Source organism: Mesocricetus auratus, unplaced genomic scaffold, assembly GCF_017639785.1.
Source record: "Mesocricetus auratus isolate SY011 unplaced genomic scaffold, BCM_Maur_2.0 Super-Scaffold_100009, whole genome shotgun sequence".
In the NCBI taxonomy this organism is placed as follows: domain Eukaryota; kingdom Metazoa; phylum Chordata; class Mammalia; order Rodentia; family Cricetidae; genus Mesocricetus; species Mesocricetus auratus.
The window spans coordinates 79571260-79592241 of NW_024429193.1; the positions used below are offsets into that span (position 1 = coordinate 79571260).

Genomic DNA, 20982 nt, shown 5'->3' on the forward strand with positions numbered 1-20982 from the left:
ACCCTAGCACTTGTGGAAAATTGGAGGTGTATCACAGGCCACTAAAACCATCACTCAGAGTTAGAGACAGGAGGACCCCTGGGGTTCGGGGCCACCTAGTCTAGGGGAAACTCTTTACATGTTTAAATGCATTTATTTGGGCCTTGAAATATTCTGTAGCACATGCGAAACCCTGGGGTCTACCCCAGTGGCTCAGATACAAAATGTCTTTGTTCATAAATTATCGTATCTTAATGTACATTGTTATATAATTTTAAAGTAATTTTTTATTTTTGTAAACATTGGTGTATATCTTTGGCATTTATAATAGTTTTTTTATATAGTCAAGACATAAGATCTTAATGGACTTTATTTTAGAATTGAGAGAATTTAATAATATATCTCTTTGCTGTAAATGTTACTTAATTCAGATTAATATTGTTTGGGAACATAGTAGAAATAATGAGCAATGGATTTACATGATTTTTAGTATGTTGAGATAAAATTAAATTTAACCATTAACAATATCATATATGTATTCTGATTACTCTACCATGTACTACATAATATCATTTTTCTACTCCTACTGATCTTTAAAAAACGAGTAATGAATTTACATGATTTTTTTCTAATTTGTTGAGATAAAAATTAAATTTAACCATTAGCAATATCATATCTCTATTGTGATTACTCTTACAACATACTATATGTTATATTTTCTCTACCCTTACTGATCTTCCTTGTCTTAGATAAAACTTCATGGCTACAAGCAATTTAGGGAGGAAAATATTTCATTTCATACTTCCATATCAGACTCCATCACTGGGAGAAATCTAGAAGGAACTCAAGACATAACCTGGAGACAGGAACTGAAGTGGAAGTCATGCAGGAACACTGGCTTATTCCTCATGGCTTGATTGGCCTGCTTCCTTATATAACGCTGGACCAGCAGCACAGGTTGGGCACCACCTATCAGTGGGTTGGGCCTGCCTATATCAATCATTAATTGAGAAAATACTTGAAGATAGGACTCTAGGCCCATCTTATAAATGTATTTTCTCAATTAAGAGTACTTATTCCTAAATGAGTTTAGATTGTCAGGTTGACATAAAACTAACAATGACTTCCTTGTTCTCTACAGTTTTTTTTTCAAATTCACCTATTTTCATTTTGTTTTGTGAACAGCTGAATTTAACAGAACTAACTATATCTGTGACTGTTGGTTAGGCCCATTGTCTGAAGGATGACTCTCACTATCCTGGCATCTATCAGTAGATTTCAAGGAAGGGATAGGAATGCCTGAGCACCTCTTTCATGCATGACTCACTGTTGACCTGAGAAGTCTTGTGGAGGCCTAGTGGAGGCAACTAGCTACAGGCAACTGCAACCTCATGCAGCTCTTGTGAGTTCATGATTGTCATGGCTGCATCATATGAAGAAGAGAGTTTTACAGTCTGTGTTCCCTGAACATTAAGTTTGTGGAATGTACCTTATTTTATCCTGTATATTATGTTATCATTTTCTGTTTCAGAAGACGAAGTCGGGATCTCAGGCAGCAGCTTAAGTGAGCATGCCGGTAGTGAAGTTGCCTTGTGCAATCTGCAGAGTGCTGAAAATCCACTTCCAAATAGGCAGCAGCAAAAGACAAGTACAGCCAAGGGGAAGACAGCAGTATCATGTTGCTGGCTTCCTTTGTTGAGTTGTTTGATTCTTAACAAATTATTAGTCATCTGAAATTCCTTTTCACAGTTATAACACACTCAAAAATCTAAAGGCCTAACATCAAGCCATCAAATGAACTAGTTATTTCTCTCAAAGATAAACTATATTGTTAGCCATTTTCCTTAGCAACATATTAATGAATTATATTAAAAATATAGCTCAGAATATGGTATGTTTTGAGTATCCCTCAAAGAATACTCATACAAGTCCTTCACCTTTTGTTATGTTTTATGCTCTATTCCATGTGTTTTCCTTGAGAAATACATTTAACTGAAAATATATTCTTCTTTCACACTCCTGTCAGATCCCACCCTCAGCTCCCCAGATTCACTCCCCCTCTGTTTCCCTTCAGAAAAGAATAGGCCTCCAAGAGCCAACAACCAAATAGATAAAACAAGATGCAATAAGACAAGGTGAAAGTTCTCACCAAATCTGCCTGGACAAAGCATTCCGGCAGTAAGAAATGAGATCCAAAAGCAGGCAAAAGAGTCAACAATTCACTTGCTCCCACAGGTAGAAGTCCTATAAAATACCAAGCTAGCCACCATAACCTATGTGCAGAGGATCAGGCACAGAACATTTCATGCCCTGGGCTTGCCACGTCTTTGTGAGCCCCTGTGTGCCCTGCTTTTCGTTGATTCAGTGGCATGTGTTCTCCTGGTGTCTGCCATCTCCTCTGACTTCTGCAGTCCATCTGCCTCCTCTTTCACAGGATTCTCTCAGCTCTGAGGGCAAGAACTCCATGGAGACCTACAGATCTCATTATGATTATCTGTACCTGTTTGTAAAATTGAACTATGTTGGGGTTGCATCTTAAAACCAAGATCGATATCATTTGGTCTTAAATCCTTTATTTTAAAGGTTATGATTGTGTTAAGTTATTCAATGTGGTATGTGCACACAACTAAACAGATGTTGGCTGTCTATCATAGTTATTTTTCTGATGGATTTACCATCAGTGTGGGTAGCATCTTACTCTTATTCCATCATACATACAAAAGTGTATCTACTTTTTTCCCCACGTATTTTGTATGAAGTTGCAGCATATAGCTAAAAGAAACAAATGAATCAGTTCTGCACAGTTGTGTATAGCATGCTAACACCATGTGAGGGTTTGGGGAAAAAAAGGATTCATGAACATTTTTACTATCTAAGGAAGAATTTATGTTGATTTTCTGTCAGATATAAAAATTTTAGTATCAAGCCATCAATTTAAGACAAAATTTTTGGAGCTCTATAATTAGATACCTATTGTCACATCAAATTCAAAAGCAGCCTCAAATCTTCTGCTTCCTGCCTTCTGGGAAGGTTGAAGGAATTGCATTTTAAGTCACTGTGTATTGTTGAAAATAAATTTAAACACATGCTGTGAGAAATCTGTTACAAAGACTAATTTTCCTAAGTAAATAGCCAAGTGCATTTAAGTATCTATTTGGGACAGATCCATAAGTGACTAATTTACTATGAAAAAACTTCTGTTGGAGTGTGTTTCCTAGACCAGTCACTGCTAGCCACAGCAGATAAAAGTGAAATGAGGCTCAGGGTATTAGAGTGCATCCCAAGGTTCTCAGATGTCAGTGTTAACATCAAATAGAAAGCATGTTATAATGCAAGATTGTTGATCTCATTATTAAAGATGTTTAGTTATACAGAATTAAGTAAGACAACTGAAGATATTCATTTGTCAGTCATTCTCTGTTGTGTTACTGTAGATTCTTCAAAAGTCATATTTTGAGAAAACTACTATATAAGAATGCACAACTTAAATTACAGTATGCCAACTGTAATGGAGGAGTGTGTGTGTTTGTGTGTGTGCATTGCTGTTTTTTGGATCAGAGATGATAAAATAGATAAATGACATTTTAGTTGAGTCTTTAAATAGTAATAACAGTGACCAGTTTGGGAGTTGGGAAATGGGTTCTGGACAGAGGTAATGGCCAAAAATAAAATTAAATGTTCTTGGCAGTGAAGCAAGCTACAGAGATTTTATATTCTGAACTAATGCCAGTGTATGTTGGAATGTAAAGTATAGAATGCATATGTTAACAGGCAAGTCTCTTCTCACTCATCCTTCTTTAAAACTCCCTGTGTCTGTATGCAACATTGTAGGACATCTTCAGCAGGACACAGAAGTCAAGCTGACTGGAACTAGCTACAAACCATTCATTTGTAAATTCTGCTTCTCCTCACCAGATGCATCCCAAATTTATCCACTTAAACTTTCCCTTCTCCAGATGAACCCTTGATAGGTGTCTTCTGTCTTAGGGTTTCTATTGCAGCAACCAAACACTGTGACCAAAAAGCAAGTTTGAGAGGAAAGGGTTTATTTGGCTTGCACTTCAACATTGTTTTCTTCTCTGAAGAAAGGGAGGATAGGAGCTCAAATGGGGCAGGAACCTGGAGACAGGAGCTGATGCAGAGGCCATGGTGGGTGCTGCTCACTGGTTTGCTTCCCTCGGTTTTCTCTGCTTGCTTTCTTTTTTTTAAATTTTTTTTAAATTTTATTTTTTTATTATCACTTTTGATTTTAATTTTAAATAGCTTGTTTTACATGTCAATCCCAGTTCCCTCTCCCTCCCCTCCTCCCACACTCCCCATTCCCCCCAGCCTCCCACCCTATTGTTAATTCCTTCCACATAGGGGATATCTAGAGTCTGTCATTTCCCTCAGGGTATGGTCCAGGCACTCCCTTAAGAGTCCAGGCTGAGAGAGCATCCCTCTTTGTGCTATGGGCACACGATGACTGTTTGTATTCCAGGGATAAACACTGATCCACTGCCCAGGGCCCCATAGGTTGCTCAGGCCTTCTCACTGACACTCACATTAGGAGGTCTGGATCGGTCCCATGCTGGCCTCCCTGCTGTTGGTCTGGGGTCCAAGAGCTCTCCCCTATTCAGATCAGCTGTCTCTGCTGTTTTTGCCAGCCCATTCTTTGCCAATTTGCTCATCGCTCCTCTTTCTCTGACGCTGGGTTCCTTGGGTTCTGTTCAGTATTTAATTGTGGGTGTTTGCCTCTGCTTCCATCAGTCACTGGATGAAGGCTCCCGGATGGTTATAGGCATCAAGTTCATTATCAGGAATGGGCATTAGAGGTGGTCCCTCCACTATTGCTTATCTTGCCAATTAGTGTTATCCCTTTAGATCACTAGAGGTCACTCTGGTGCCTGATCTGTCTTCTAACCTATGATTCCCTCTTCCCCCTATTCTACCACCACCCACTCAGACTTCCTGTTCCCCTATGACCTACTGTCTCTTCCTCTTCTCCCCCTCTCTATTTCCCAGCTCCCTCTCCCCCCGACCCCTCGCCATGTTCCCCATCTGTTCAGAGGATCTTGCCTCATTTCTCTTCTCTTGGGTACCATGCATATCTTTTATGTTCTTTCCTGTTTCCCAGACTCTCAGTCATTGGAAGTGCAGAGTGGCACTCTCCTGATCCATGTCTAAAATCCATATATGAGTGAGTACATACCATGTTTGTCTTTTTGTGACTGGATTACCTCACTCAGGATGGTTTCTTCCAGTGCTATCCGTTTACCTGCGAATTTCAAAATTCCATTGTGTTTTTTTTTTTCTGCTGAGTAACACTCTATTGTGTAAATGTACCACATTTTCTCTATCCACTCTTCAGTTGAGGGGCATCTAGGTTGTTTCCAGGTTCTGGCTATTACAAATAATGCTGCTATGAACATAGTGGAGCAGATGCCCTTGTTGTATGAATTTGCCTCCTTTGGATATATGCGTAAGAGTTGAATTGCTGGGTCTTGTGGTAGATTGATTCCCATTTTCCTGAGGAATCTCCATACTGCTTTCCAAAGTGGCTGTATGAGTTGTCACTCCCACCAGCAGTGGAGGAGTGTTCCCCTCTCTCCACATCCTCTCCAGCATAAATTGTCTTCGGTGTTTTTGATTTTAGCCATTCTGACAGGAGTAAGATGGTATACAACCCAGGACCAGCATTTCAGGAATGGTACCACCTCCCATGGGTTGGGCCCTCCCACACTGATCACTAACTGAAAAAAAGCCTGCAACTGGAACTCATTCAGGAATTTCCTCAGCTGAGGCGTCTTCCCCTTTGATGACTCCAGTTTGTGTCAAGTTGGCACACAAAACCAGTCAGTAAAATGCCCAATTTTGGCTGGTGCTCCAATTTCTGTCTTACTCTTTGCAAAACTCTCCTGCCGTGGTTATTTATGAGTGAGTAGATTGCTTATATTTTCAGTCAGAAATTTATTTATGTATTTTATAGCTTATGAGCTTTCTATTTTAACATGAGCAAAGATCTTGGCATTTAATTGCCTAAAAGCATGCTATAGCTACCCTTAGAAGGGGACGGGGCGGGAGGAGGGGAGGCAGAGGGAGCTGGGATTGACATGTGAAACAATATTGTTTCTAACCTAAATAAAAAAATAAATAAAAAAGATGACACACACACACACACACACAGGAATACACGTGCGCATGCACACACACACACACACACGCACACACACATGCACATATACACACTCACACACACCCCTCTTCCTTTTGGTGAATAACTCTTACCTGAAGTGCTTCCTCATCTCCCCTCACTGTATCTCCTCCCAACCTGTTCTTTCACTGATTCCTCTCTGCTCTAAGGCAGATCAGACGATTATTTTTAGCCTAGGAATGTGTTTCTCTCTTTCGTACTGGATGCTTTGCAAACTCCCACTCCATACTCAGATCATTCTGGGGTTGCTTTCAATCTCAGATCAGAGGCCACCCTACATACTACTGGTCCCCAAGTCCTTTACCCACTTTCTCTCTCCATTTAGAAGTCATTGTATAACACCACTTATATTTCTCATGTGTTCTACTTTGGTCAAAAACCAATTAGTAGCCTGTTTACTCTTTGGTGAACCCTCAGTGCTGCAAATGAGTTCTGGAATTTTTGTGCAAACTGACATCAGAGACAATGCCTGATTCATTTTACAGTACCTTGATTTTGACAGGAAATGGCAGATTTAGAAGTTAATACAAGATTTTTATCATTGAATTGGATTAAGTATTAATTCACAGGCTGTCATAGTTGGATGGAATTAAGACATTACATCACCTAATTCTATATTTTGAAGGCGACATGTGGGTTATCATACGTCACATAACAAGCTGATGTCTAATTCTGTGAGGTAAAATAAGTTTCTTAGAAACCTAGCTAAGAATTTCCTCACTAAACCATGCTGTTTAATTAGAGTTCTTTATATTCCTGGAAATCTTAGAAAACACATTTCTATTTTTAATAGTAATATTTAGAAGTATGTAGAGTAACATGTGCTACAATTTTACAGACTTAGTTCATTATTAAAGTATTAGCTCCTTTGATAAAAATATTGTCACTAAGATGCTACCCAAGGAGGCTGGAGAAGTGTTCAGTTGAGAAATTTATTTCTATGCTTACAAGAAGACATGAATTTAATGCTAGAGCTCATATAAAAGCCAGGAACAATGCAGCATGCTTATAATCCAGGCACTAGAGAAGTAGAGACAAGGTGATCCCTGGAACTACGATGGTCAGCCAGTCTAAGCTGAATTACTGTGAGAAATACTGTCTCAAAAATATTAATGACTGAAGAGGGAATTCTGTATTGACCCTTAACCCCTGTACACGCAAAGACAGAAAAATGCTACCCCCCCAAGCACATGCTATAATTGTTTCATCAAATTCTATGTCATGTATAAACTAACAGCAGCAATTACATTAAGCATTATTTGGTGGCTGATTTATGTGTCATGACCTCATGAATAGTTTTGTGTTCATTCATATTATCATGTTTTGTCTTTTCAATATTTAGTGTAGTTTCACTACTAAGCGCAGAGTAGATATATTAAGCTCTCACCAAAGGGAACTTGTTATTTCCAGAATCTGACTGGAATCAATCAATATTAACCATTTCCTGATACAACATTGCCAGTGATGGCATCAGTTAGTCCAAAAGTCAGTCTCTCTCTCTCTCTCTCTCTCTCTCTCTCTCTCTCTCTCTCTCTCTCTCTCTCTCTCTGTGTGTGTGTGTGTGTGTGTGTGTGCGCGCGCACATTTTTAGTAGGGGATGAGAACTTCAACTGGCATTTTTTTATCAGCTGCATCTTCCATGTAGTGTTGAATCTTAACCTTAACAATGATATTAATATGCTCACAAATTAAACTCCAAAGTGAATGATGTGTGTACCTGAAGGAATACAAAATAAATAAAATCTCTGTGTTTTTGGTGACTTCAAACTATAGTGGAACATGTTTCCAGCAGGGAAGATTGTCTGTCCTTTTTCTCTGTGTTAAGCATATGTGATCTACCCCCTGGTACATTTTCTTTCAGTTGGTATCAGTTAGCTTGAAATTCAGTGGTAACCAGATGCTGCTGAAGCCCCAGCCAGTGCAGTCCTCTCCTGACTTTCCTGAGGGACAGCCATGTTTTCTGAGATTTTTTTTTCACTTCATTGTGTTGTTGTTGTCACTGTTTTCAGGTCCAGGCCTTAGTAATAACTCCATTCTTTTATTTGATGCATTTGAATAAGGAATATAAATTGCTTTAAATTTTGCATTTGATGAGACATCATGATCCAGAAAAAAAAGAACATTGTATCCTGGACATTTGATTTCTGTAAAGAATTACTGCTGTAGCTGCTTTTCTGTTGGGGCATGGCACAATTCTGGGGAGGGGGGCCGCTTTTTCTTACTGTCCACAAACAACATATTGAATCATTCCACATTCTATAAAGGGGAGACCACAATTGTGCTCATCAAAATAATTCTTGAAGGAATTTAAACAAGAATCAATATATAGACATATGCCTGTTGATTACCTTTCTTCAGAACTTTTTTTTTTGCACACAGTCACAAAAGGGTCAGAGACTTGATTTATTTATACTTGCATGTAGTAAAGTAATTTTTAAAGTTGGTTTCTTCAGTGTTCATTAAAATCATTACCCTCAGTGTGTTACCTTAGTGAGGTTTAATTAGCTGTTTACATGTTGCATCCAAAGGTTTATGAGGGTATTCTCTATACTCAATATAGAACAAAAAGGTGAGTAACTAGGGAAGACAAACTCATTATTTTATACAGGGTGACTTCCGTAGTTGCTTTCTTTTAACTTGTAAATTTCCTTTTGATTCTGTATGACATGTTGCTGGGATCTGTTCAGTCAATCATGATTTATATGACAATGTAAGTTGCATATCTCAAAGATGTATGGAAAGCTCATTTGTTTCAAGAGGTTACAAACTTACATTTTATATTATTTATGTTTGATTTGAAGACACTTCAATAAATTCAAAGGTACCCAAAAGCAATGCACCTGTCCTGTGAATCTTTGAGTCTATTCCTTGAAAATTCCCATGGCTTTTATTAAAGAATCTTTTATGAAAAACAGAAAATTAGGAATTACTTATACTCTATAGAATTTAAAGCATCACCTGTCTTCCTGAGACAAAATGTTCACATGTTGAAGAAAGCAACTGAGCTACCTCTAAAGTGAATCAAGAGAAAACTCTGGTTCACCAGTGGGAGACAGTAGTCACTTGACTGGGTCTGTCTTTCTGGGACCACTGCACTGAAGGGTCAGTAGGTAGTATCATTGAAGGTATTCCGATTTACAAAACTTGCATGCTCTCTCATTTGCTTTTTAACATACTTTTTCACATACTATACTGTCCTGGACCAGCAGGTTGTTTTTCAGTGACAAGCTCCTAAGGGGGAGAAACAGGGATATGATGATAAAGGAGATGAGAAATGGGGGACTAGAAGGTCTTGCTCAAACTCATTACTTACAGCATCACACAGTTTTCATGCAAAGCAAAAATTGGGACAAAGTCTGCAAAAGACCATAATAAAATGTGAAGAGCTATGTTCTCAGGATCCAAAGCTATAGCTCCACGAATGGCTAGAAATGGCATTACTGAACATGTACCTAGTTTTAGAGAAGGAACTAAGTTCCTTCTCCATATACCAGGACCTCAGGGTAAGTCCTGGACTAGCTTAGCCCTTAACACTAGCCTGTTTGTCTCCATATTTAAAAATAAGTAATAAAATTATGATAAGTTAGTTCTATAGGAGTAAACCCTGCTTATTCTGTTTCCCTTTTTAAAGGTACAGTGTGGTATTTTTCTAGAACTCAAGGAACATATAAGGGTGGCAGGCTATTGAACAGATTAGAAAGGAGAGAGTGTGCTATAGTGTTCTGTAGCTGGCTGGACAGATGCATATTTTCCTTTAGTTGCTATTAAAATTAGGTTCTCCTTTTCCTGAGTGCTGAAAAATCACTCAGGGGAGTTTTGCAAGTCACTGTGAATGTAATTTGAGATTAATTAATTACAGATAGCTCAAATAAATGGCAGGTCAAAGCCACCAGTATTATTGGATGCTTTGTGTTCAGGAGGTTAGTAATTAGTATTGTTAATACACACTGGGAGGTGGTGTACAGTCGATGGTTCAGTCAGTAAAGTGCTTGTCTTCTAAGCACAAGATCCTTAGTTTGATGTCTAGAACCCATCTAAAACCATCAGGCATGATGGTGTGTGTGCCTGTTTCCCCAGGCCTGGGAGCTGGGATCCTGGCTATGAGCACAACACTGGGTCTCACTGGTCAAACACCGGACCTTAACTACTTAACTTAAACCTAAGCCAATGGGAGAATTTCTCTCAAATGAGGCAGATGGTGTTCCTGATAGTGAGAAATCCAGTCTCCCTCAACATGTGTGCATGTTTGTGTGCGTTTGCACATACCCATGCATGAACACACTAAATTCAACCAACAAAAACACACATGGTATGGGTTTTTTCTTTTTTTTTTAATTTAAATTAGAAACAAGCTTGTTTTACATGTCAATCCCAGTTCCCTCTCCTTCCCCTCTTCCCCTGTCCCCCACCAACTGGCTATCCCATTCCATTTCTGCTCCCCAGGGAGGGTGAGGCCTTCCATGTGATATTGTCAAACTGTGTCCTATCATTTGGAGCAGGTCTCAGGCCCTCCCCTGTTTGTCTAGGCTGAGAGAGTATCCCTCCATGTTAGATGGGCTCTTAAAGCCCATTTGTACACTAGGGATACATACTGATCCACTACCAGAGGCCCCATAGATTGCCCAGGCCTCCTAAATAATGCTTGGGATCTTAAAGCAGTTGATTGCTTCCTTTTTTTCTTGTAGGCCAGAAATCACAGAGACCTTCAACAGCGAACTTCCCTGTGTCCAGCTCTGCTCGAAGAGGCTCCAGCTGCCCTTTGTCCTCTTCTCCCCGGTCAAGGAGTGCAGCTGCTCATTCCCTATCCAGAGCTGCTTCCGAAATCTCAGAAATTGAGTACATTGATGTCACTTACCAGAACGAGCCTCTCTTAGATTACACGGCAGATCAACAGGCTTTAGACAGTTTGGAGAAAGAATTGAATGTGCTAAGAAAACTCTCAGGTAAATGATTACTTACAAAATGCCAGCTCTGTTCTCTGCTTCAAGGTCTGTGCATTGCCCTCTACAACAAGCAAATGAAAAAGGCATCCCATTCCTGTGTGTCTGTTCCCTTAGATATCACCAACGCCACACAAAAATACGCATAAAATATACGGTTTCTGAACCCACAGAAAAGCTGATCCTCCTCAGCATAAAAAACACCCAAATATTTGACATGAGAAAATTCTTATTTGAGGCCAGCTTGTCTCCATGTATAAAGCCACTTGGGTAAGACTGACAAACAGAATTTGGTCCCAGGGACACACATGGTGGAGTCCCTCAAGTTTCTCTCTGACCTCCTAACCTATGTATGCCATGGTATGTGCATATGTATATTAACACATACAAACAAAATGCAATGAAAAACTAGTTCAAGAATGAAAACGTTTTTTTAAAATCTTTGAGTGCAATGAAGGATTAATGTCTTCATCTTTCTGAAATCCTCTCTCCAGCATCCTTGTGGGAAAGTTGAGCTGTTAGGGTTCTTAAAGCACGCCATGCCAACCTTCAACATATAGAATGCCCTCTCTGGGGTCTTCTTCAGATACACACTGATTCAGTGTGTCTTTGCATATAACAAGTACTGAGCCAGTACCAAGATGGTAACAACAGTCGGGAAAGGAATCCTACCTGCTCATTCTATTTTCAACCTCAATTGCTGCAAGACTGGGACAAAGGGCCACCCTATTCTTTAACTTTGCAAGTGTCTAGCAGTAAGGAAACATCAGGGAGTCAATCCTCTTAAAGTCGTTCACAGCTGGAAACCCGCTGTAGATGCAGAGGCCAGAAAATTATGTGGGCTTTTTGTGTATTTCATGCTCCTCTGAACCCTGCAATTCTGGCATGTTGTGTTAGTAGCCTTCTTTCTTCCTTACTAAGTTTAGACAACTTTGTTACTTTTCTAAAAAAAACTAACTCAGTTTTGAAAAATTCAGGCAATAAGAGGAAAATGTAAGCCATAAAGCAGAAAGAAAAGAAAAAAAGCCTGTAACATCACAAAATCTTATTATTCTTAAAAAGCCACTATTAACTACATTGAATGTCATTTTAAATATGTGTGTATCATAAGTATACAGATAAGATTGAATGCTTGTAAGGATGTTGCATCACTCTGACTAGGGAGTTTATTTGTATTCACCCCAGAGAGAGGAGCAAGTGACAGACTATATAAGTGGTACTATCCACATACTGCTAAAACGTGAGGTTAATTGGGACTTGAGGCATAAGGGTGACTTCAGTAATTGAAATATGGTAAAGCGTGAATATTTACCCGCATTCTCTCACTGTAATTCACTGCTCAGCCTGCAGGCAGCTTCACTGAGAAGTCTTCTGCTCCCAGGCACGTCCCATCACTGACATTCTTTACTGCTTGTATAAAGTTTGGAGAGACCTTGTGAGTCTTTGAGATTTTGATCTTCTTGAGTCTTGTAGCTTTCTCCTTGGTTTTGAGATTTCCTTTTCCTTCCAAAAGGGTAGGTTTGAAACCAGAGATAAAACCTTTACAGAGATGTATGGACAGGTTGAAAGGAACAAGTTAATAGTACAATTTCATAAAAAACAGATTCCCAATACTTTATACTTTAAACCTATATGCCTGCAGTTAGACAGGCATATAGATTTAAGAGCTTAACAGGATGGAAATGTTCATGTCAGAGAAGTATTGTCACCAGAATACTGCCTAGTTATCTATATACAATTATTCTCTTGATACAAGAAACAGTGGAATATTTACAGTTTGTTTTTAAATTTTTGTGCATGTTTCTTAATATTTAAGAAAACTAGAGAAAAACCTAGGCAACTGTTTCTTTTTGCTTTCGTTACTTTGACTTTAATTCACCTCTGAAATATAAGATAAAGAATCATTTATTTGTTTGCTTTATTAAATCACATGCTATTCAAAATGGCAGTGAGTTGTAATTTCTTATCTTGTCAAGATTCCCCTCTGGCTTATTTTCTTGGTCAAACTTCCTGTGGATTAAGTTCCCTGTCCTAACCCAAAGGCCTATCATTTATCTTGAGAAAGTTCTATAAAGATTGTCTAGAAAATTTCTGTCTTTAGAATGTTTTCAATGTTTCTTTATATATTGTGTGTTCTTGGGCATATGCGTGATGTGGAGAGAATGGGGAGGGCGAGTATGTCATGCCAATTGTGTAGGTCAGAGGACAACCTTGCAAAGTCACCTTCCTCATTACAACTTTACCTAGGTTCTCCAGCTCAACCCAACTCAGATTTCCCAACTTGCCGTGCAAGAGAGTCAGCTTGCTGTGCTGCATAGTCTGTCTGTCATGCTTACTCACTTAAATGTATGGAACGGATGGATCTGAATTTTCTCTCCTTTACACAGTCACAGGCATCTCTCCACAGTCTTCTGTCCTTGTTTCTCCACTGAGGTTTTGTTTTTTTGAAACTAATAGTTCTGTTGTTTCTCCCTGCAGAGAAAGCTATATTGCTGTTACCTGAAGTGGCTCCAGTTTAGAATTCCCTGAGAGCTTTATATTTGAAACACTTATCATCCTAGAATAGTAGCCTGGTGCCTTTTCTTTTAAACCTTCCACAGGGATTTTCTTGACTCCGGATTCCGGTGTGACATAATCTGATGCAACTTCACCATTTCTTTCTTACTCTTCATTCCTGTTTAACATGAATAATAAAAACCCAGTGACAGATTTTGGAGGTTCAAGCTGAAGATCAGAGAAGCAAAACAGCCAGGCCACTGGCTCTTACCTCTACCACAGACCAAAATGTGTGATCCTGTCTCTACGAATCCTCAGAGTACAGTGCTCTCCATCAAACCTCAGACTGTAATCCTCTGAGTTCCTGTCTCCTCCTGATATATATTCCTTTCTCTGCTCAGCCATGTCACTCCTGTCTCCACCTCTCTGGTGCTGGGAGTAAAGGCGTATGATCCCAAGTGCTGAGATCACCTTTGTGTGAGCTGTCTTTCTTTTAGACTGGATCTATTTCGTGTAGCTCAGTGTGGCCTTGCGAAAAAAGAGATCCATCTGCCTTTGTCTCCTGAATCCTGGGATTAAAGGTGTGCATTACCACTACCTGATTCTATGGCTGTGGCTAGCTTTGGGTTTTGATCTCCATTTGCTTTGTTAGACCATTAACAATATATTACCACATTCCTTGAAGAGTATGTTAGACTTTCTTTGTTTAGCTGTTTTTTCTTCATAGACTGTATTCTAATCACATTTCTGCTAGGCCCGTGGCCTATCTCATCTCATGTTCATGGCCACTTAGTGACAGGGCCAGAATGATTCCATTTCAGCGACAGCCTTTCTTTCAGACTATAAAATAAATTATAAATTCCTCATTTTCAGAAAAATATTCTGCTTTTGTATCTTTGAATTGTTTTTCTGTTACCATCTGCTTTCTCCTGCTGGGAACGTATTTTCTTTAGTTAAGTCTTCAAAAGTGTGTTTCCAATATTTTCTTCAGGTACTGTATTAGCTAGCCTTCCCCCAGTGGCTATCTTCCCACAGAAATCCAAGACTCTGACTATTGTTCAGTCCACAAGACTGAATGTAGCAAGCTGGTCTGCAAAATATGCAAGCATCCCAAAGAAGTAGGCTCTAATGCCAGTGAAGGAATGGACTTCTTATTGAGAGTGAGGGCTAGCAGGGAAAGGACGAGAACTTTCTTCTTCTATATCCTTTAAGTGGACAGCCACCAAAAGGTGTGGCCTAGGCTTAAATATGGTGGATATTCCTATTGCAAATTATCCAATCAAGGAAAATCTCTCATAGTTGTTTTGGATAAATCCAGATATGGGCAAGGTAAGAGCCAAGAACAGCCATCATGGTTGCTTTACATTTTTTTTATTTCCACTTGCATTTGCTGTGCTTTTCTTAAAGATTATATTCTATCAGGATTTTAGAAACCAGTTCTCTAATAATATTACTTTCACTTTTTCTTTGATATTATTGATAAAATGACAGAAGTAACTTCAGACTTTTAGAAAATTTGTAAAATAATAGAAGAAAAAAGCAAAAAGCTTCTGTATATGTGTATGTTCGCAGACAGAGAGGAAGACAAGAAGAGGAAGCAAAAGAAGAAAGACAGAGGACAGAAAGATAGACTTTATTAAAAATCATTGTCAGTATGTACCTCCATGAACAAGAACACCTCTTATACATGTGTGCTCCATGATCAGAGACAGTCAGTTACCATGATGAAGATGATCCTACATTCCTCAGGACATGTTTAACTTACACTTGTATTGAAGCTCACTAATTTTATGGTATAAGATGCAATTAAGTAACAAGTGGTCATTTAATTTGCTTTGTTATGTTAGATTATTGAGATTAGTTTTGCTGTTGTTAATGATTTTTCAGGCTGGGTGGTGGCGACACAAGTGTTTAATCCCAGCACTCAGGAGACAGAGGCTGATGGATCTCTGTGAGTTCCAGGCCAGCCTGGTCTACAGAGCGAGTTCCAGGACAGACTCCAAAGCTACACTGGGAAACCCTGATTTGAAAAACCATAAAAAAGTTTGTTTTCATTATTTCTTTTAAACAAGGAATTTGTGTGGAATTTTTTATGATCTTAATGTATGTTTATGTCAAGTTAAATTTAGTTATTAATAATACTATTGGCACAAGGTCTTTCCATATAGCTCCCTCTGGTCTGAAGATTTCTAGGTAGTCCAGTCTTTTTTGTACCTAAGTATATTTACCGCCTCTTCCTTCAATTCCCCAGTGTTGGGATTTCAGGCATATAGTGCTTACAGTTAATCTTTCATTTATAATTTCATCATAGCACTGATTCTTGGGTTCTTCTGTATTCCCACAGCCAGTCTTAATGCCCCATCTTTTATATGTGACTTTCTGCTTTTCTTGATCATCTGGAGATGAAGGATATCTGAAGCCATCTGCTTTGCAGTGATATCAGTCTTTTGTTTGGTACTGCTGTCTCGAGTTGGGTGTTGTCCTTTCAGCTCAAAGGCAGACTGGGGAGAACAGAACAGTTCAAATCTAATAATTAAATATTGTAGCATCGACACTTGAGTTAAAGGAACTTAGGTCTAGGACCAATTTTCATTGTATAATGAAGGACTATTTTTCTGTGGGTCTTCATTTTTCTAATCTAATAAGTGAGAGTGGTGGTATTTCTTTTTTAATATAACCCAAACTTTAAGGAGTTCTGTTTCATAGTAAATCTTATCAACAGTCCTCAAATATAAATGAGATTAGGTGACTCTGTCTGATTGCTTTGGGATTGTGGGGGAAGAACTTCATCTCGGACTTAATTTATCTAAGTGTATCATAATTTGAAAATCACTGAGCTAAATAATTTTTAGGAAGTTTCAATCTGTAAATATATTGAGGTCTGTCTTTCAGTGGGAACAATGCAAATTAGTTTTAGTGGGGAATTCTGCTTGCTCAAAAACTCAAAGTTACTATTGACCATCAAAAACTAAATAATTTTAACTCTAGTGTAAGAATACTGTGTGTTTAGTGTTTATTCACTCCAACTAGGAGGTTAACTGTTTGACATGTTTGTAAAAGGAAAAGCACCCAATGATGGTAACAGCCAGAGTAGTCATAATACTATGTTTTAATATCTTAGAAGGCTTAAAGGGCTGGGAATGTGGTTCAGTTGGTAGAGGGTAAAAATAATTAATAATGACCCAGAGACTGATAGTGGTGTTCAAACTTCAAGCTGAAGATCAGAAAAGCAAAGCACCTGGCTACTAGCTCTTGCCTTTACCTCAGGCTGAATGGACTGGTCCTGTCTCCAGGAGCTATCACCAAGCCTCATATTGTAACCTTTGCTCAGCATGGTTGGAAAATGAATGCCTCTTTGACACTTTGCTTCTGTCTTATATACTTCCCTAATGTTGGGATTTAAGGTGTGAGCTATAATTCTCTTTTAGACTGATTCACTCTTGTGTAGATCTACATGGCCTTGAACTCACAGAGATCCTTCCATCTCTTAATCCTGAGTCCAAGGATTAAAGGAGTGTACTACTACCTCCTGGCTTCTGGCTGGTGGGATTAGTGTTTGCCTGGCTTCTATTGCTTGTGGCTTATTTTGCTTTTCTGAATTCTCAGTAAAGCATTAATAAATCATAAATAATATATCACTAAAATAGAGTGATAACATACACAAAACTCTGTATTCTAACTCTAATACCGCATAAACAGGACATAATAACTCACATCTGTAATGATCACATTCAACTGGTAGTGTTAAGGGCAGGTGAAGTTCAAGGTAATCCCTTACTACAAATAGAGTCAAGTTAGGGTATGTAGAAACTGTATTTAAAAAGACAGTTGCATCAGTGTCAGAAAGAACACATTGAGATCTCTCATACAAATATTTATTTCCCTACTTGGCTTTAGAATAATTTTCATATAGATAAATTTGTTTAACAATCATGGTTTTTGTTTGCTTCTTTATTTTGTTTCTTTTTTCATGCAGTATTTGTCTACACGTAGGCCATCAAACCACAGGTCAGCAGTATGAAAAGGGAGAAGACTTAAGGCTTACCTGCCTCTCTCCTTTCTTCAAATACAAATGACAATTTTCCCAAAACAAAGAAGCCAGGAAAGGAAGAAAGAACACTGCAGAACAAACAAGCACACAATAAAGTATCTAACGTGCAGGCAAATTGAGAACTGAATATTAATCTAGCACTACAGAGAATTACTCATTTCATTTTGAATTTTGTGAATTTTCACAAGTAGAATGGATATTTCAAAAATCAGTATGATTATGGTGATTTTACACTGTGCCTTTGTTTATTTCCCTTTTTTCCCACTTTGTTTTTGTCTTCTTTCCTTTTGGTGCTAGTGATTGGACCCAGGTCTTTGCACCTGTTAACCATGCCCTGTATCCCTTAACCTATGCTTCATGGAATTTCACACCATGCGTCACCATCCCTCAAGCATTCAGGAATTTTTGGGTGGTGACACATCTGTGTTGAACATCTTTGTGTTGTTTGTCATTCATTCTTGGCAAATTCCAGCACCGTATGATGTTCACATGTTTCTTGAATGTATGTGCTAGTGATACATGGATTAACATGTTTCAGAACCTTCAGAAAAACTTCAGAGTCTACCCTCAGAAGAGTTATGGACCTTCACCCACCATTCTCTGAATGTCTGTCAGATGTCTGAAGACCTGGAGATGTCTTGTGATAGTGAACCCTGTGAAATTGAGATCAGGTAATTTAAACCTACAGCTTCCCACAGAAAAATGGCACATAGAAGAATTAGATGAGTTCCAATCAATTTTCTTCAATATGTAAGAAAATTTGCCCATGTGTTTGAAATTTTTGACCATTTTTATTTTTGTACAATATTTGTATCTTTCACTGACCTATTATTGTGAGTCAATAAAAGGCTTATAAAATTTTTACATTAATTTGAAGACATTGCTCTGCTATATAGTATGTGATTAGAAGGGGACAAAGGAAATAACAGTCACCGAATATAATACTGAAATGCACTTCTCTTATTTGAATTAGTTAATATATTACATTTCTGCTATTCACATTAATAGACCCTTACCCAATGTAAAAATTAAAGACTAGATTATTGGAAAGATTTTCCACTTAGAATTGATTCTAGACATTTACCCATATTTTAATTTGCACAATTTTACTCTTCTTTGCAAATAGTAAGAGATATAGAGGCCAAATGGACACATGTTCAACCAAGCAGTCAATTTGTCTATTGGTGATCCTGGCAGTTTTAAAGGACGATCCCTCCTTTTGAAATAAGAAAATAAATTAAGAATAAAACTCTGATTAAAAGTCCCTAGCATTGGCTTGACGTCTAAAGCTCAACTCAAAGGGAATTAAGAGTTTTTAACTCAATCTTTCTGAAAGTGAAAAACTTTGCCTACATTCTTGAATTTTTTTGTATTTCAATACAAATTCTATTCTCCTCAGCTATGTTTATTTCTAAGCCACAGACACCCACGTTGTTACACTTTTTGGCAGTCCATGCCCACTTACAGATAAAATACAAAACAAAACAAATCACACAAGAACAAAAACCAGGCAAGTAATTAGTGTCATTGAACTTTAGCTTTGGTTTGCCTCAAGTGACTATCCATATAGTCCTAATTTACTGTACAGAATGGAGTGATTTATCTGAATGTCTATTTATTGGGATTCTTTTAAGCAGCCAATATCATGATGGATGTTCTTAATGACGACCCTGAAGCTCTGCAGGTTTTAGAAGTTCCTTCTAAATCATCAGGGAAGGACAGTATTGTAGCCCATAAATATCCTCTCCCTTTGGTACAATTGTAGCTTTTTTTTTCTTGGAAGGGGGAAGGTGATGAGACTTTGTCATTATGAGGAGACTTAGTATATCCTAGCTGCATGAAAATTTACTCCCCCATTCAGCCTGCTTCCAATGACTTCAACATATACAGTATTGATCATAAGACAAATGAAAGAGGAAACATGGTGCCATATGCTGTGTATTGATCTTCTAATGCTTTTTCAGCTCTTCTGGGAGAAATACTGAAATGCAGTCTTTGCTGTCACTTGGTGATTACAGTACGGATGAAGAAGAGGAAGATTTTCTTGACAAGCAACATGTCTCTTCATTGCCATGGGCAAAGAATGTATAGCAGTTCATTACTTCTCCAGTTTGCACCCGGAATAAAAAAAACACTGAGTGATTAACTTTTCCAGTTGGTGCAGATTATTAGTGTCTCTGGTGTTTGAAAACTAGTAAGGGTTAGTAATGTTAAGAGCTTATGATCCATTTCTTCCAAGATGTCATATTGTACTTCAAATACTCATCTATATTATAGATGACACTGTAATGGATAAATTTATGTCAGTGAAACTTATCATAGCATAGAACACTATTATGTTTAAGCTAATTAATGATTGGCATTTAATTATATTTGATAATTATCTCAAAAAGTATATTCTCTATGTTTATGTTGTCACAGCATTATCCATTGAGATGAAAATTACGGTGCTTTTATTTGTGATTTTTTTGACACTAAATAATGGCAATTTCTAAACGCCCTTTAAATGGATACTTATAAAGTTGATGCAAAGGGGAAAAATAAGATCTAAAATAAAGTGGCTATAATATTTGTTTTTGTTACAGTATATTTTTAAAATGATAACTCAGAGCATCTTAGTTAGAGATGATCAATGAACTTAAAGATTTGATGTGTCAGTTTGGCTAGACTGCAGTGCTCAGACATTATTACAGATGTTTCTGGGAGGCCATTTTTTTGTTTTTACGAGAGAGGGTTTCTTTGTATTTTTTTGGAGGCTGTGGTACCAGCCAGGCCTCGAACTCACAGAGATCCGCCTGCCTCTGCCTCCCAAGTGCTGGGATTAAAGGCATGCACCACCACCACCCGGCTCTGGGAGGTCATTTTTGATGAGAATAATAGTTCATCACTAAGATATGTGTAAAGCATATTATTCTGGATAATGTGGGTGGGTCTTAAACATATTTCTTTAAGAATAAACAATTTTCTCTAATAGAGATGAAATTCTGCCTTCAGGCAAAAGCCTTGCTAGTTCTTCTCTAGTTCTCCAACCTTGTCACCTGCAATTTGGAGTTCACAGCGCAACTATATGAACTGATTCCCCCACCCCCTTGCAGACTCACACAGGAAGTTTCACCACCACCTATATGGTTCTGCTATTTGTAGGGTGGTTCTGCTAGGATGTTTGCTTAAGAGAGCAGAGCAGCTGTACCAACTTTCTCTTGGAGAGGAGCAGAATTGCAAGGAGACAATCCCCACAACCCCCAGTTTCAGATATCTCCTGACTTCCGGATGACTCAGGATATCTTTCCCTTCAGAGCTGGCTCTTCACAGCTTCAGGTATC

General features: G+C 38.3%; 1 protein-coding gene across 6 annotated transcripts in view; it reads left to right on the forward strand.

Moving 5' to 3' along the window:
- The window catches only part of Zbbx (zinc finger B-box domain containing), a 107238-nt gene extending 87008 nt beyond the window's left edge, over positions 1-20230 (forward strand). For all 6 annotated transcript variants that reach the window (XM_040752641.1, XM_021230664.2, XM_040752644.1 and 3 more), the window contains 3 exons: positions 10858-11115; positions 18198-18330; positions 19624-20230. In XM_040752641.1, coding sequence (XP_040608575.1) covers positions 10858-11115; positions 18198-18330; positions 19624-19750 — 518 coding nt within the window. In that variant the 3' untranslated portion in view covers positions 19751-20230. The remainder of the gene's footprint in view (positions 1-10857; positions 11116-18197; positions 18331-19623) is intronic.
- Positions 20231-20982: the final 752 nt, after the last annotated feature.